The sequence below is a fragment of the Rhipicephalus sanguineus genome, chromosome 6 (genome assembly GCF_013339695.2).
Source record: "Rhipicephalus sanguineus isolate Rsan-2018 chromosome 6, BIME_Rsan_1.4, whole genome shotgun sequence".
Lineage (NCBI taxonomy): Eukaryota > Metazoa > Arthropoda > Arachnida > Ixodida > Ixodidae > Rhipicephalus > Rhipicephalus sanguineus.
Window position 1 is genome coordinate 101,828,735 of NC_051181.1, and position 12,676 is coordinate 101,841,410.

At 45.2% G+C, this 12,676-nt stretch overlaps 1 protein-coding gene across 1 annotated transcript; it reads right to left on the bottom strand.

Moving 5' to 3' along the window:
* Positions 1-744: 744 nt before the first annotated feature.
* LOC119396051 (uncharacterized) lies at positions 745-11,394 on the bottom strand. Its single transcript, XM_037663104.2, has 7 exons — positions 10,869-11,394; positions 7,732-7,835; positions 4,460-4,567; positions 3,678-3,871; positions 2,762-2,850; positions 1,851-2,000; positions 745-948 (listed from the first exon to the last, which is right to left on the bottom strand). Exons 1-7 carry the CDS (start codon positions 11,094-11,096, stop codon positions 820-822), a joined length of 1,002 nt encoding a protein of 333 aa, XP_037519032.1. The 5' UTR covers positions 11,097-11,394; the 3' UTR covers positions 745-819.
* Positions 11,395-12,676: the final 1,282 nt, after the last annotated feature.

Here is a 12,676-nt window from a genome sequence, read left to right on the forward strand (position 1 = left end):
CACTGGCCTTGCTTTGTGTGAATCCTTGCGTATCACTTGCCTTGGTCTGTGTGAGGGCCAGTGCTATAGCTGCTTCCTCTGCCGCTTGGCGTGTGCTGTGTTCACGGTGAAGCTCATGATGTGTTTGCCTCGATGGCTGGTATCTGCCACCACAGAACTCTGTCTGGATAAAGGGCAACATTGGTGAAAACCGCTTCCTTGTCATTGGAGTAGGTTTGGGTCATGCACTGTGCCCTGGCTTTACACCATCCCGTATGGTGTTGGGTGTGCATGTTCTGAGGCAATGGGAGTACTACATCTATTTGCTCGCGTACGGGTCTTGGAATTTCGACCTTGATGCCATGCTGCGTGTGGTATGTGATGCAGAGTTTTTCAAACACGTGTCTGCCCAGGCGGGTCTTGGACAGGCACTCGAGTTGGGACATTTGTTGCACCTCCACAAGTTTCTCGAGCGTGTTATGCAAGCCTAGCTCTAGGAGTTTGCTGGTGCTAACTCCGGGCGCAAGTCCCAACGCAAATTTGTACACCTTGTGTATGAGGGCGTTAAGCTTGTCTTTTTTCGCAACCGTCCATTTGTGAAACAGTGCCATGTACATTATTTGAGAAATGACTGAGGGAAATTCGTAGCAATTTTTGTAAATACGGTGGTCTGCTGTTCATGTTTTATGGCAGAATAATAAGGCCAGTCATGTGGACAGTTACTTTAATAAGCATATAAACAAGGCGGATGTTGCGAAATACGGGTTATATTTTCATTTCCACGGCGATAAATATGTATCTCGCACACGTGCGAGAATAACAAAGTGTACAAAGGTGTCCTCATGCATCCTGCTGCACTTGCTGCAGCTGCTTCTGCTGAGTGAACCACCGCCGACCGTTCCTCACATCTTCTTCCCACTGTTTTCTGTACATGGTGTAGCAGCGCATTGTAGCCTGGGCATCTTGTACCTGCAATGCAAAAATCGACAGTCTGACACTCAACTTTCACACAGGCACACCGACGGCAGCCGCTGCCCAATTGACAGGCCCTCCAGGCAATCTTGCACTGAATGAAAATTTTTGCACCCTTTCTGTGTAATATTCATCTATGTAGTATTTGCATGTAGTGCCCAATACTTTTATACTCTTGGGGAATGCTATGTCACACTGATATGCATACGATGTTTGTGACTAAGAGCACTGGGAGTGCAACATTTGAGTAAGAAAATTCTGGCAAGAAGATTAGGTGACTATTACTGCATCGGGACATTGTTAGCCCCGAAAGGCGTAATCGCATTCACTCCTATTTCCAGCACTGTTGTACATTTGTAGTGCAAAATGTGAGAGGCACAACAGACTGGAAACCACAGGGGGTTTCACAAAGTCTGCACCCAAACAATTCACAGGGTCTTGAAGGCGAAAGTGATATTTTTCTTCCCGCCCCCCTGAAAGCTTTCTGCACTAACATGGTTTTGCATTGCCTCCAGGATCAGAGGCATTGCAAGCTTTCTGCATCTCACCTGGTTTTGCACTGCCTCCGTGATCGGCCTACCTTTGACCAAGTGACAATGTCATGTGATGCCACGTGATGCGACATCATTGGTGATGTCATCGTGTGACGATTTTTGCATCACTCGTGTTGACACCGACGCCGCCGGTCAATTTTTGAATGTGATGATGCATCACATTAAAAAAAGGTCAAGCTGACCTAAACTGACAAACCACACTCGGGAAATTCCAAAGAGGCTGCTCTTGAACTGGTGGCATGGTAGCGGACGAAAAGGCTCAAAAACACAGTGGGCGGCAACATCATACTGAAGTTAGCAAGCCTGCATCAGCAATTGTGAGGAAGGGCCAGAGAGTGCGCTGACCGAACTGTGCTCTCCCTGCTGGACCTTGACTCCCAGAATGCGCTCCGAGAGGGCTTTGAGCGATGGCGTCCGGCCACCAAACATGGCCCGAAACGGACGGTACGCGCTTGTGTCTCGTGTCCGTCGTTTGGGATGCGACAGGAACAGAACCTGCACAAACGTGTTGTCGACAACACACGAAGGATTCAGAGGCATGAAAGAAAGAAAACACAAGTCCGTATAACTACAACCTCTACTTGGCAAGGTTCTCGAGAAGCTAAATGTTTATATACTGCCCATAACCCTTTCGGATCCAACGATTCAATGTTAACATTTGTAAGCATTCCGGGGAAGGTGTTGTTCCCTCTGGAATTTCAGAAACGTCCAAGCGTTGCGTCATACTTGGGCTAGGCCTCTGCCCTCTGATTCCTAAGCATACTACCTAATGCAAATAATCTGCCACCACATTTCATACCATTATAATTGTGAAGTTTGAGTATTGCAAATGAACAATTGTGGCACATAGAGAAGGCGGCGGCGACCGTGTCTGCAGCATGTAAAACGGCTCCACGACGTTGCAACAGTCAAAATTACAAAATAAGCATGCCCCCTTCTCGAGAAAGCTTTGCTTTGAAAGAGTCAGTCACATGCACTGCTTGGAACATCAGTGACCATGGCTTGTGGTTTTATCATTATCTATGTGGCATGCCTTTCTTTTCTTTAACGCTGCATACCCGATAATTCCAGGTCATGAACAGCGTGCACATTATCAACATACAGTAGCATTCTTGACAGGAGTGCAGCAAGCACAAGATTATCGAGAAAGGAAGCAATGCACAAGCAAGACAGATAATGACTGCTGTTTAGAACCAGGATACACCCTGAAGGGTTTGCTTGTTTTTTGACTGCAAGGATGAGCTAAGACGTCTCACCTTTAAGTCATGGTGCACGGCGTGGCCAACGAGGATGCGACCGTTGAGTATTTCGCTCACTTCCTTCTGGACTTTAGCGAAATCCTCGCCTGCAGAGGGAACAAGTAAATCAAGCTTTAATAAGACTTGAGCAGACACACCATGCAAGATAGACAGGCGAATGTACGCCTTACAGCAATATTAAATGAAAAACTTTAATAGTTATCACAAATTTAAAGTTGAACATATATTTGCTACATACTATATACATTTCATGTAGAGGCACCACTAATGACACCCCGAGAGAGGTTATAACAGAACCCACAATCTAGTGCTTAGCAGCACAACGCCACATTCCTCAAGCTACCGCGACGATCCAACTGTTTGCCAATGATCAGGGCTTCTATTACAACTGACCAGTACCTATTCTTGCAAATCATACTTGCCTATGAATAGCTGTAGACCTCAGGCCAAGGCCCTCCTCATCTTTAGTATAAATACGTGCGCTGCTATGCCACCTGGTTCATACTTACAAGAAACAAGGAAGAAATTTGCTGATAATAGCAGAAGAGACACACAAGACAGGCCCCCGACTTTCAAATGGACTTCATCTTGACTGACACATTTCTAAACAAAAGTGGACAGAATTCAGAGAGAATTAAAGCAAATGGTCCGAGCAGTGTGTTTTAAATATGCCTTACTGTATGCTACAGTATACGTCTGAACCACATAAAAATTAAGTTGCAGCAACAAGTTGGTACTATACTGTTGCTGCTGTCAGAACTGCACACTGCTCTGATGACTCTGTCACAAGCAAATAAAAATCAGTGTAGTAGTGCCAGGATGTGATGAGACTCTGCAAAACTAAGTAACACTGCGGCAGCATATAAACTGCGTACAGCCGTTCCGCGCCTGCTGCGAGGTGCTAAGTACTGGCCTTTTTCCAAATCACTCGGTCGCACGCCGCTCACTGCAGTCCGGTAGTCGACCACTTCCTCTGTGGGCTTGACAAACTTGTCGTAGATCACGTGGCCCATGACGTTGACCAGCGAGACACGTGCCAGCACAGAGTCCTTGCCCTCATGGCCAACGCCAACCATTTCACAGTCCATAGCAACGACTCGGGTGGGCCTGAAACAAGTCCAATGGCATCAAATAACACATGCTTATGCCTAGATAGAGTAATTTTTTTAAAACACAATACAGCAAAGATGCTGCTACCAAAAGAGATATCACTAGTAGTGGAAGGCAATGAAAAACATACCTAGAGCTACTGAACAGGTGAAAACACGAACGTTTCAATGTTATCTAGACGAATGTTATCCAGTTAACGAACCACGGAAGGCAGGTTCATTTGCTTGGTGACCCTTCAGCAACATCATCAAGCAAAAGCTGATCGCTCTGCAACTAACAGGTGTATTCACAAACGTGCCTCGACTCCAGCTACCTCCTTGGGTCTGCTGAGTGATGCACAACAATGCCCCTTAGGCAAAGCAGTTGCTCTGCTTCAACAGAGCTTGTCACCAATTCCTGAGCTACAGTTATGTAAACCGGTGCTTTCGCTGTTGGCTTGTAGACAGAAGCTCCATAGACTCATTTTGAATGTAACTTTAAATTTTAACTAAAGGCAGCGGCTGCTCTGTTAGCTCCATGCAGTGTAGGTGTTAACAGAGAGGAAGCTGAAGTCGAGGAATGCAGGTGCCGCTTGGCCACACTCACTTGTTGAAGGTGCCCTTCTTCTCCAAGCCAATGGCCTGGCCTGCAGTTTGCACATTTTCAGGTTCCAGCAGCAGTGGGTCGACGCCATCGAACCAGACTTCCCCCTTCCTGGAACGTAGTAAACAGACAACGCGGTAAGATAAAGTGATAGAGAAAACAGAGTCCACGTACTTGGACCTATCCGAGCACTGGGCCACTGGATGGGACATACTATGCACGAACTACACAGACAATCGCGCAAGGAGATGGGCAGGCGTACAGCTGCCAAATGATTTCGTTTTTGCAACACTGTAGTACATGTACATGTGCAGGAATACATGGCGCACACAAACAAAAAAAGGGCAATGATGTGAGGAAAGAGTGAAGATAGACGGGCTCTTCCAATCAGCACCCCCCCCCTTACTTTTTTATCACACTGTCACACTCGGGAATGTTATCTCGTTATCACGCAAAACAACAATAGGTCAGAGTGCAGGAAAACTGGGCATTGTACTAATGGATGAGATGGGAGTGCAAAAGGTCATTAAAATCAATCTAAGATTGCACATTCCGGTATGCAGAGAGGCCTGCAAACGTGAGCCAAGGTTAAAAGCAGGTTGAGATAATCTGGAAATACAACGGTGCCATAGCACACAAGCGGTTGGCCGCATGCTTCAACAAAGGTGCAGCATGTGCTTATGCGGATCATGAGGACAGCGTAATCCTTTCTAAGACAGAAATGACACTGTTGATGCTATTGGTACATGGACGTACAACTTTGCACGGACTAAAGTAACCATTAATTGATGTACAGGGTTGACCACATCTAAGGTGAACACCTCATTAGTGTTCAAGCCACTAAAACTAGAACGATCATTCATCACGAGAGAAATGTGCGTTCTATGACGTCTAATCATGGTGTCCATTAGCACAATAATAATTTTTCAAGTTATGTAGTATGTATTAAGCATCAGCTTTTGTGAGGTCTTGAATACGAATGAGGCGTTCAGCTTAGATGTGGACGACCCTGTACATTGCTATTGAAAAGCTAGGAACTAGGGGTGTGCGAATATTTGAGTTTCGAATTCGAATCGAATAGTACCTAATCGAATAATTCGATTTGACCTTCGAATAGGTAGTATTCGAAGTTTCGAATAATTCGACAGGACGAATATCTAATACGCGACAAAGGCCAATGGTGCAACTTGGTTAGGGTGGGGTGGCTAAAACTAACGCTAACGTCGCTACAGTAGGCCTTTCATTAAAACTTTCACCGACATCCTGGCTCAAAAGCGAGTCCATGCTGTTCTTAAATGAGATTATATCATTTCCGCATGTAGAAGAGCACATGAGAAAACTGTCAAGCCCTTCACAACTTTGTTCCCGAAACGAAGGCACGGACTTCTTGCGTAGTTCGGTCGCGTATGCCGCAAGCACCGTAAAACGTCCTGACATTGGCCTGCGAAGCCCTGAGTCATTGGCTTTGCATGTAAACTTCGTTCATGCTGGGCAGTTGCCACTGCTGCACTGAACCACTCGTTGAGAAACTCCCATCGTTCCGGCACGCAGTTAAAACGCTGCTGTGGCGGGCGCCCGAAGATTTTTGGGCCCGGAGTGCCCATGGCGACGAAGCACAATATTACCATTGTCAGATGAGCCGTATTGTGCGACCATGGGGAAAACACTAGTTACCGTACCCCCCTCTGTTAGTCATTAGGAATGGGCTCTTCTATCTACATGCTTGCGCGCCGATAAAAGCTGAAACAAAAGCCATTCCCGAACAAGTGCGCAATAAAACTGTCAGCACGCCGTAGCGTCCCTGACATTTCCTTTGTGTTGCCGGAGCCGGCGGTACACACTCCCTATAAACATACTATTCGACATTCGATTCAATATTCAATATTTTTGGCCACTATTCGGCACTATTCGATTCGAGGTGAAATTTCACTATTCGCACACCCCTACTGGGAACATGGGGGAAAGTAAAATTACCGGATTTACATACTGAGACAACAACCCGATTATGAGACATCTTGGCCACCTGTAGTTAATGTAAGCACAGGTTGGCACCTGTGCACCTTAATCTAAGTACACACAACTGTTTTAGTGTTTCACTGTAACTAATCGTGGCTACTGCAGCGGGATTTGAGCCCAAGGCCACGAGCTCAGCAGTGCAACATTGTAGTCACTTTAGCTACTGCAGCTAGTATGTTACGGAAGTACATTTATGTTTGCGTACTGTATCTACACCTTCGGCAGGTACATTATCTTTTTCTGATTTCCTCTGGTTGTAGTGTACGTCAGTAGTAGATTGTGCTATCATATCCAAAATGTCTTTCTCAATTGTGTGTGTTAAATCCAGCTAATACATCTTCCTTTTGGTTGAGTGACATTGTCAGATATTTGAGCACTGCTTACAGGTTACGTGGTTCATATAATAGTTTGCCGTAACTTGGATTTAGTTCACACTTCATTAGACTGTATGTATGGGGGACAATTCTTCGCTCCTTGCCTGCCATAGTGGCTTATCGGCTACGGTGTTAAAGTAAACAAAAGTGCGTGGGTTTCATTCCCAGCCATGGAGGCTGCATTTTGGTGGAGGCAAAATGCAAGAATTCCCGTATACCTAGATTTAAGTGCACATTACCACAGGTAGTCAAAAGAAATGTGGAGTCCCCCACTGTGTTGTCTCTCGTAATGAAATCATGGTTCTGGCATGAAAAACCCACAATTTGCTTCCTTTTTCAAAATCTCTGGTCCTTTTGATCATTCTCTTGATTTCATTTCTGTAATTTACATTCTTGGAAGAATTACTAGGCGACACCTGTCATGCGCTGCTTCTGCTGACCCGCTCACATGCACAAACACACTCAAGGTGGGGAGTTGAACACCGATTGGCAAAAAAGAATTATCATCATCATCCATGATGATTACAGTGCATTCTAGAAGTAATGAATCGATTGAGGTAGTTTTGAAACATTTCCCGATTAAAAATTACTGGAAAGCTGCAAATATACTTTGAAATTGATGTACTAACATACCAGCACTGTAGCTTGGGAGCAAGATTTAATCAGATAAACTTTAATTTTGTTGTCTACGTGTTAATAACAAATTTTTCTTACCACACATGTGAATTACGTCCTGAAAAAGATCTCACTTTCTTTTCATGCTACATTTGTTGCACATGCTCATTTCATCACAAGTACAAATACTGCAGTAGCAGTAGTACTACTACATGCAGTATAAGAGCAGTAATACTAATAATGCTTGCGTACAAAATGTGTACTACTTACTTGATTGGTGCCAACGTAGAGCCATCCTTGTTTGTATCTTTTTTGCTGTGAGCTGCCTTTACAGACACCCCATTTTTGTTTTTGGGAGCAGTAACCTGGAGCTTCTACAAGGGCAAAATAAAGGTACTGGTATAGTCCACCGACATATGTAAGAAATAAATATGCTGAGCGCAGAATAGACACTGTAAAGAAAATGGACACCTACAGCAATCACTGTGGTGTCTGTTTGCACGCAACATACTCACTTCTGGACATCGCCTATTAGTTTGACACCACATTGCCTCAGCGCAAAAATAAAGTTGAACCAGGTGGCATTAAAAAATCATGGAAAACTAGCGAACAACTAAACTAACTGCTATGTAGGAGGCACAGCTGCACACAAGTTTCAAGATATCCTTTAAAATTTTTCCTCAGCTGTTCTGTAATGCGCTATTGTCCAGATAATATGGCAGCTAGTGCACTGCTGTTGCCCTAGTGCATTCCTTCCCATCATCTTTGATGCAGGAAGGCAAAAAGACGTGAGTAGCCCAGTAATGAACATTTTAAAAGGACACTAAAGAGACAAAACGGTTTTTCTCATATAAGTAAAGTACTCTTTCACGATACCAAAAACACCACGCTTGCTGACAGAAGACGCTTAGTAAGCGAGAAAACGCGCAAAAACAAAATGTGGGTGGCGACGCCACCTTGAAGTTTCCGTACCATTCGCCGTGACATCACGTTTTGACGCCACCTACTAAGGACTACGCAGTTCCTAATCGGTAAAAATGAAGTACATTGTCCTCTGAGAGGGCCATAGACTTAACATACCAAGTTCGGGGTAATTTTGTTGAGCCAATGGCGCCAAAATACAATAAGTACACTTTAAAATCCGTGAAGTCACACGGGGAGATTACGGCGCGAACTTTAAAAATGAAACTTTGAACTTGATTTTCTCCTCTATTAATAAACCTATGATGGCGAAATTAACAACATTAGAGTTCTCAGAGCACAATTTATCGATCTAAACCGATTCATTGTTTCTCTTTAGTGTCCCTTTAAGAATGTTAAGGCTGCCCCACTGCAGGCGAGGCCTAGGGTTGTGGTGTGTTGTGCAAATGTTATGCTTACTTGTTATGTACTGCACACATTTCATACTTTGTCTTACCATACGCAGTAATACACCAGGCATGCCACCAAGTAAACCTTGCAGGCACTTGCTTCTCAGCTTGACAATTTCTCGTGAGACTCCATTAGAATGCTGCTGCTCTCAATGGTTTATAAGACTTAACATAAGACTATTTTAAGACCACGATTTAACGTACACAGTCTGCGAAATTATGGTACACTTCCTGAAGAGTGCTAACATCTAAAGAAGTGGCATACAGACTATAAAAAAAAGAATTAACAAACTACAGAAAAACTAAGAGAAAAACAGACTGCCTGCCATATTCAAAAGCACACCAGTGCGCGAGATCTCACTTACTACTCAGATGGCACAAATCCAACTTTCTTTTTTGATGACAGACACAGCTGCCTTCATTACTTCTTAACTATGGCATTTTATATAGTGACGTAATCACCATACGTATTGACGATAAAGCACTGACAGGCAGATTTTATGATAAAAGGTGTGTGCGGGAGGGGGGGGGGGGGGGGGGGGAGAGAACCTCTGAAAATTTTATAATCACGACCTCCCAATAATAGATAACTGAATCACACTAGGCGAAGGGACTATGGCTGGTAACTGCAGCAGATACTCCTATCCCAGATTAAGAGATTTTTAGTCTGCTACTTCTGCAACAATCAAGTAAGCATCAGTGTCCTTTATACCACGCAAACACAACTCCATTTTCGTATTTTGAAAAATAGCTATGCAGGAACTGCAGCAGATTACTATTGAAAATGGTAGTGTATCTCCATTTACATTCAGTGAAACAGGTGAGCTTTCGCGGAGACAAAAGCTCACACTCATTTCTTCAACTATCATTTCAGCTTCAGTTCCCAAGATAGCTTTCTCTCGGCATCTCCGCTCATTCTTTTACGCTGTCTGCTGCCACATGATGCGTGCAAATTGCTGTGCCCCCAATTTAGATGTACAGTTTTATGTCCTCACAGCAGCCCGACAAAGCGATTAGGAATTTTGAACTTAAAACACGAAGACCATGAAAGGCTTGAGCTAATGGTGCAATTAGCTGAGTTTCAGCTTCTTGAGATCTTTTGGTAGCGACCACAGTAAAGGTTAAAATGTGTAGCTGAGACTTACCATCAGCATCGCCTACAATGCCAACGTGACACTTTTCGCACATACGTAGCATGCCCACCACAGAAGATCATTATGTCAGAATACTGATTCCCTTCATATTGTTACGGGGAGAATTATTGAATTGCACTAGTCGAGCTAACACACACTCATGTTCAATGCCTCCACACTGCTCCGTACCTCATTTCATATTTTTCAGGCAATGTTGTGGTTGCTACGTGAGCAGTGATACTGCATACGTCTCCTCACTACATGTTTTCTAGCACAGTTGCTTTTGATCTGTGGCGTGTTACGTGGAATAGTAGCTAGTTCGTATGTTACAAATTCAATCTATGAAGGTATGATTTCGACATACTGTGCTTTCTTTGCAAGCGCGCATTCTTGTCTGTAATGGCTGCTTGGTAATAGAAATATGTCCCTCCGCTTGCTCAGTGGTGAATAAGTTACCATCTGCGACACCTTCCACGTGATAAATAGGACACTCTTTTACGAGAGAGAGCTTACATGAATCCACTTTCTTCCAATTTTAACGTCTCAGCCGGCCAGTTAACACACTACATAGCACTGGTACAACACTGCATAAGCTGTTTACCTCAAGCGTGAGAGTTTGAAAATCTTCCAAGGTACGGTGCCCCGACTAGAAAGTGCTTTTCTTAGTACGCTTGTTCACTGGTAGCAACTGCTTGAATACCCCCCGCCCCCCCTTTTTTTTCTTTCTCTCTCTTTACGGCTGAGTTTCACCTTTGTCATTGTAATACTACTACTTACATGCCTAAGAATTGCATAAAAATGGTTATTTGTCGGTCGAACTTGTTTAAACTCTCAAATTGAAGATACGACACGCCACACAGCAAACGACCTAACACACAGAAGAACGCACACAAGGACAACTTACCTCCTGGAGAGCTTTCCAGTTGCTCGACGCGAACTGCAGCTTTCGGGGAAACGCTGTCTGGGTACGTGGCACCGTCGACGATGTGGTGCTATCGGCAGCGTCGCCACCTTTTGTCTTGCCTTTCTTGGACGGCGAGTAGCCATGCTTTAAAGCCAGTTCGACGGCGCTGTTTTTGCCCTTGGGTTTGCGCTTCTGCTGGCGAGGTGTACCCGACGGCGTAGTGGCCATGAAGGTGCCTCAGAAAAAGTCTAGACTTCGTGTACAGTGACCACGTTGGCTGCAATTCCAACGGTTTCGGTACAACTGTCCCCTCTAGCTAGCGTTGTAAGCACACAAACACGGCAGGAGGCGACCGACAGTTCCCCTGCTGTCGGCGCCGCGATGTGAGCTTCAAGAGAGCTCGTGACACTCACGGACCGCTACACAGCCATGTCGCGAACAAGACATTTTTAAATCGAGGCGAAAATTGAACACCCGCATGCACAGCGCCATGTTGTTGAATGCCTGCTGGACAGCGTTGCCAGCCTACGGAGTCGAGATCAGAGAGCTGCGCCAAATATGGCCATATGGCAAAGCGAAGAGCGGGCCTCATATTCATAGTAATCACAGCTTTTGCGAAAATCCGTCTCAAACTCGGACATTACCGCGGTTTCAATCTTTCGGGGTAGCAAGCCGACCCGTCACCTGGGAGCAACAACAGAAAACACGCCGCGTCGCTCAGTGCTACAATCTTTGCTGTCACTGCGCGACCTGTCGCTGAGATAATTACGAGAAGTACTTCAAAGAATGATCGAAGAGTTGTGGCCACGATATCACCTGCAAATAGTTCCCCCCTTTGCAACTTCATCAAGCTTGCATTGCTGTGCAACGCATAAACCACCACACACACAAAAAAGCCATTTACTGGTTTGTTTTTCCTCTGATACATGGCGCCACAATCAGCAAACCGCAATTGCCAGCTAGGCGTGTTTGCAACTCGCGATCGTATGATTGAATGGCTATGGTCAACGCCTCCTATGGTTGACGAGGATCTCAACATGTTTCTAGTTTCACGAAGGCCATCCTTTTGTGCGCTGTGAGTACTGTAAGTACTGCATGGAGGAAATGCCGTAAGCGCAGCGCGGCGTGTTTTCGACTCCCAAAGTGGAATTGGGCTCTTTGAGAAAACAAATTTACAACTTTTGGAATGACACGCGCGGGCAGGCCGCCATGACTTAAGCATATCAAATCATTTCAGAAATTAAAGAAACGTTGACGACTGTAAAGTGACGTTGCGTCCGTCGTCTCCAGCTAGCAAACGCACGACCCTTGATATCTGTTTTCGTTACCCTGAGTACAGTGCCCTGAGTATGGGGCCCCCTCTAGCCACAATACCCCGAGAGAGCTCCGGTTGGTTATGGTGGTTAGTTTGGGCCAACGTTGTTTTGGGCTAACTTGGGCTGCGTTTTCGATGCCATCTTCATGGTATATATTCCTGCTGCTGCACCTCTAGTTGCTTACATTTGGCTGTTGTCCTGACTGTAGGTAAACTTTGGAAGCGTTAAGGTTGGGTCACAGCAGAACTGGTGGGCAGGGGCGTAGGCAGAAATTTTTTTCGGGGGAGGCGGGGGGCACTTCCTTGATCTGAAGTGGGGGCCGGGCAGGCAGGTGTGGTCTAGAGTTACTGTATATGCTACCTTTAAAGGTAGCATATACAGTGACTCTAATGCGGTCGAGTGGCATATTGTGCTCTGTATGCCATGACAAAAAAAATTTCGGGGGTGGGGGCACGGGCGCGGTGTAGCTACGCCACTGCTGGTGGGCACCTA

What these genes read in the sequence shown, in the direction of transcription:
- LOC119396051 (XM_037663104.2), bottom strand. Translation starts at nt 11,096, where the DNA reads ATGGCCACTACGCCGTCGGGTACACCTCGCCAGCAGAAGCGCAAACCC. An exon ending in ACTGGAAAGCTCTCCAGGAG is followed by an intron (nt 7,836 to 10,868) that starts GTAAGTTGTCCT and finishes TTGCCCTTGTAG; the next exon opens with AAGCTCCAGGTTACTGCTCC. An exon ending in AGCAGGGAGAGCACAGTTCG is followed by an intron (nt 949 to 1,850) that starts GTCAGCGCACTC and finishes TTTGCATTGCAG; the next exon opens with GTACAAGATGCCCAGGCTAC.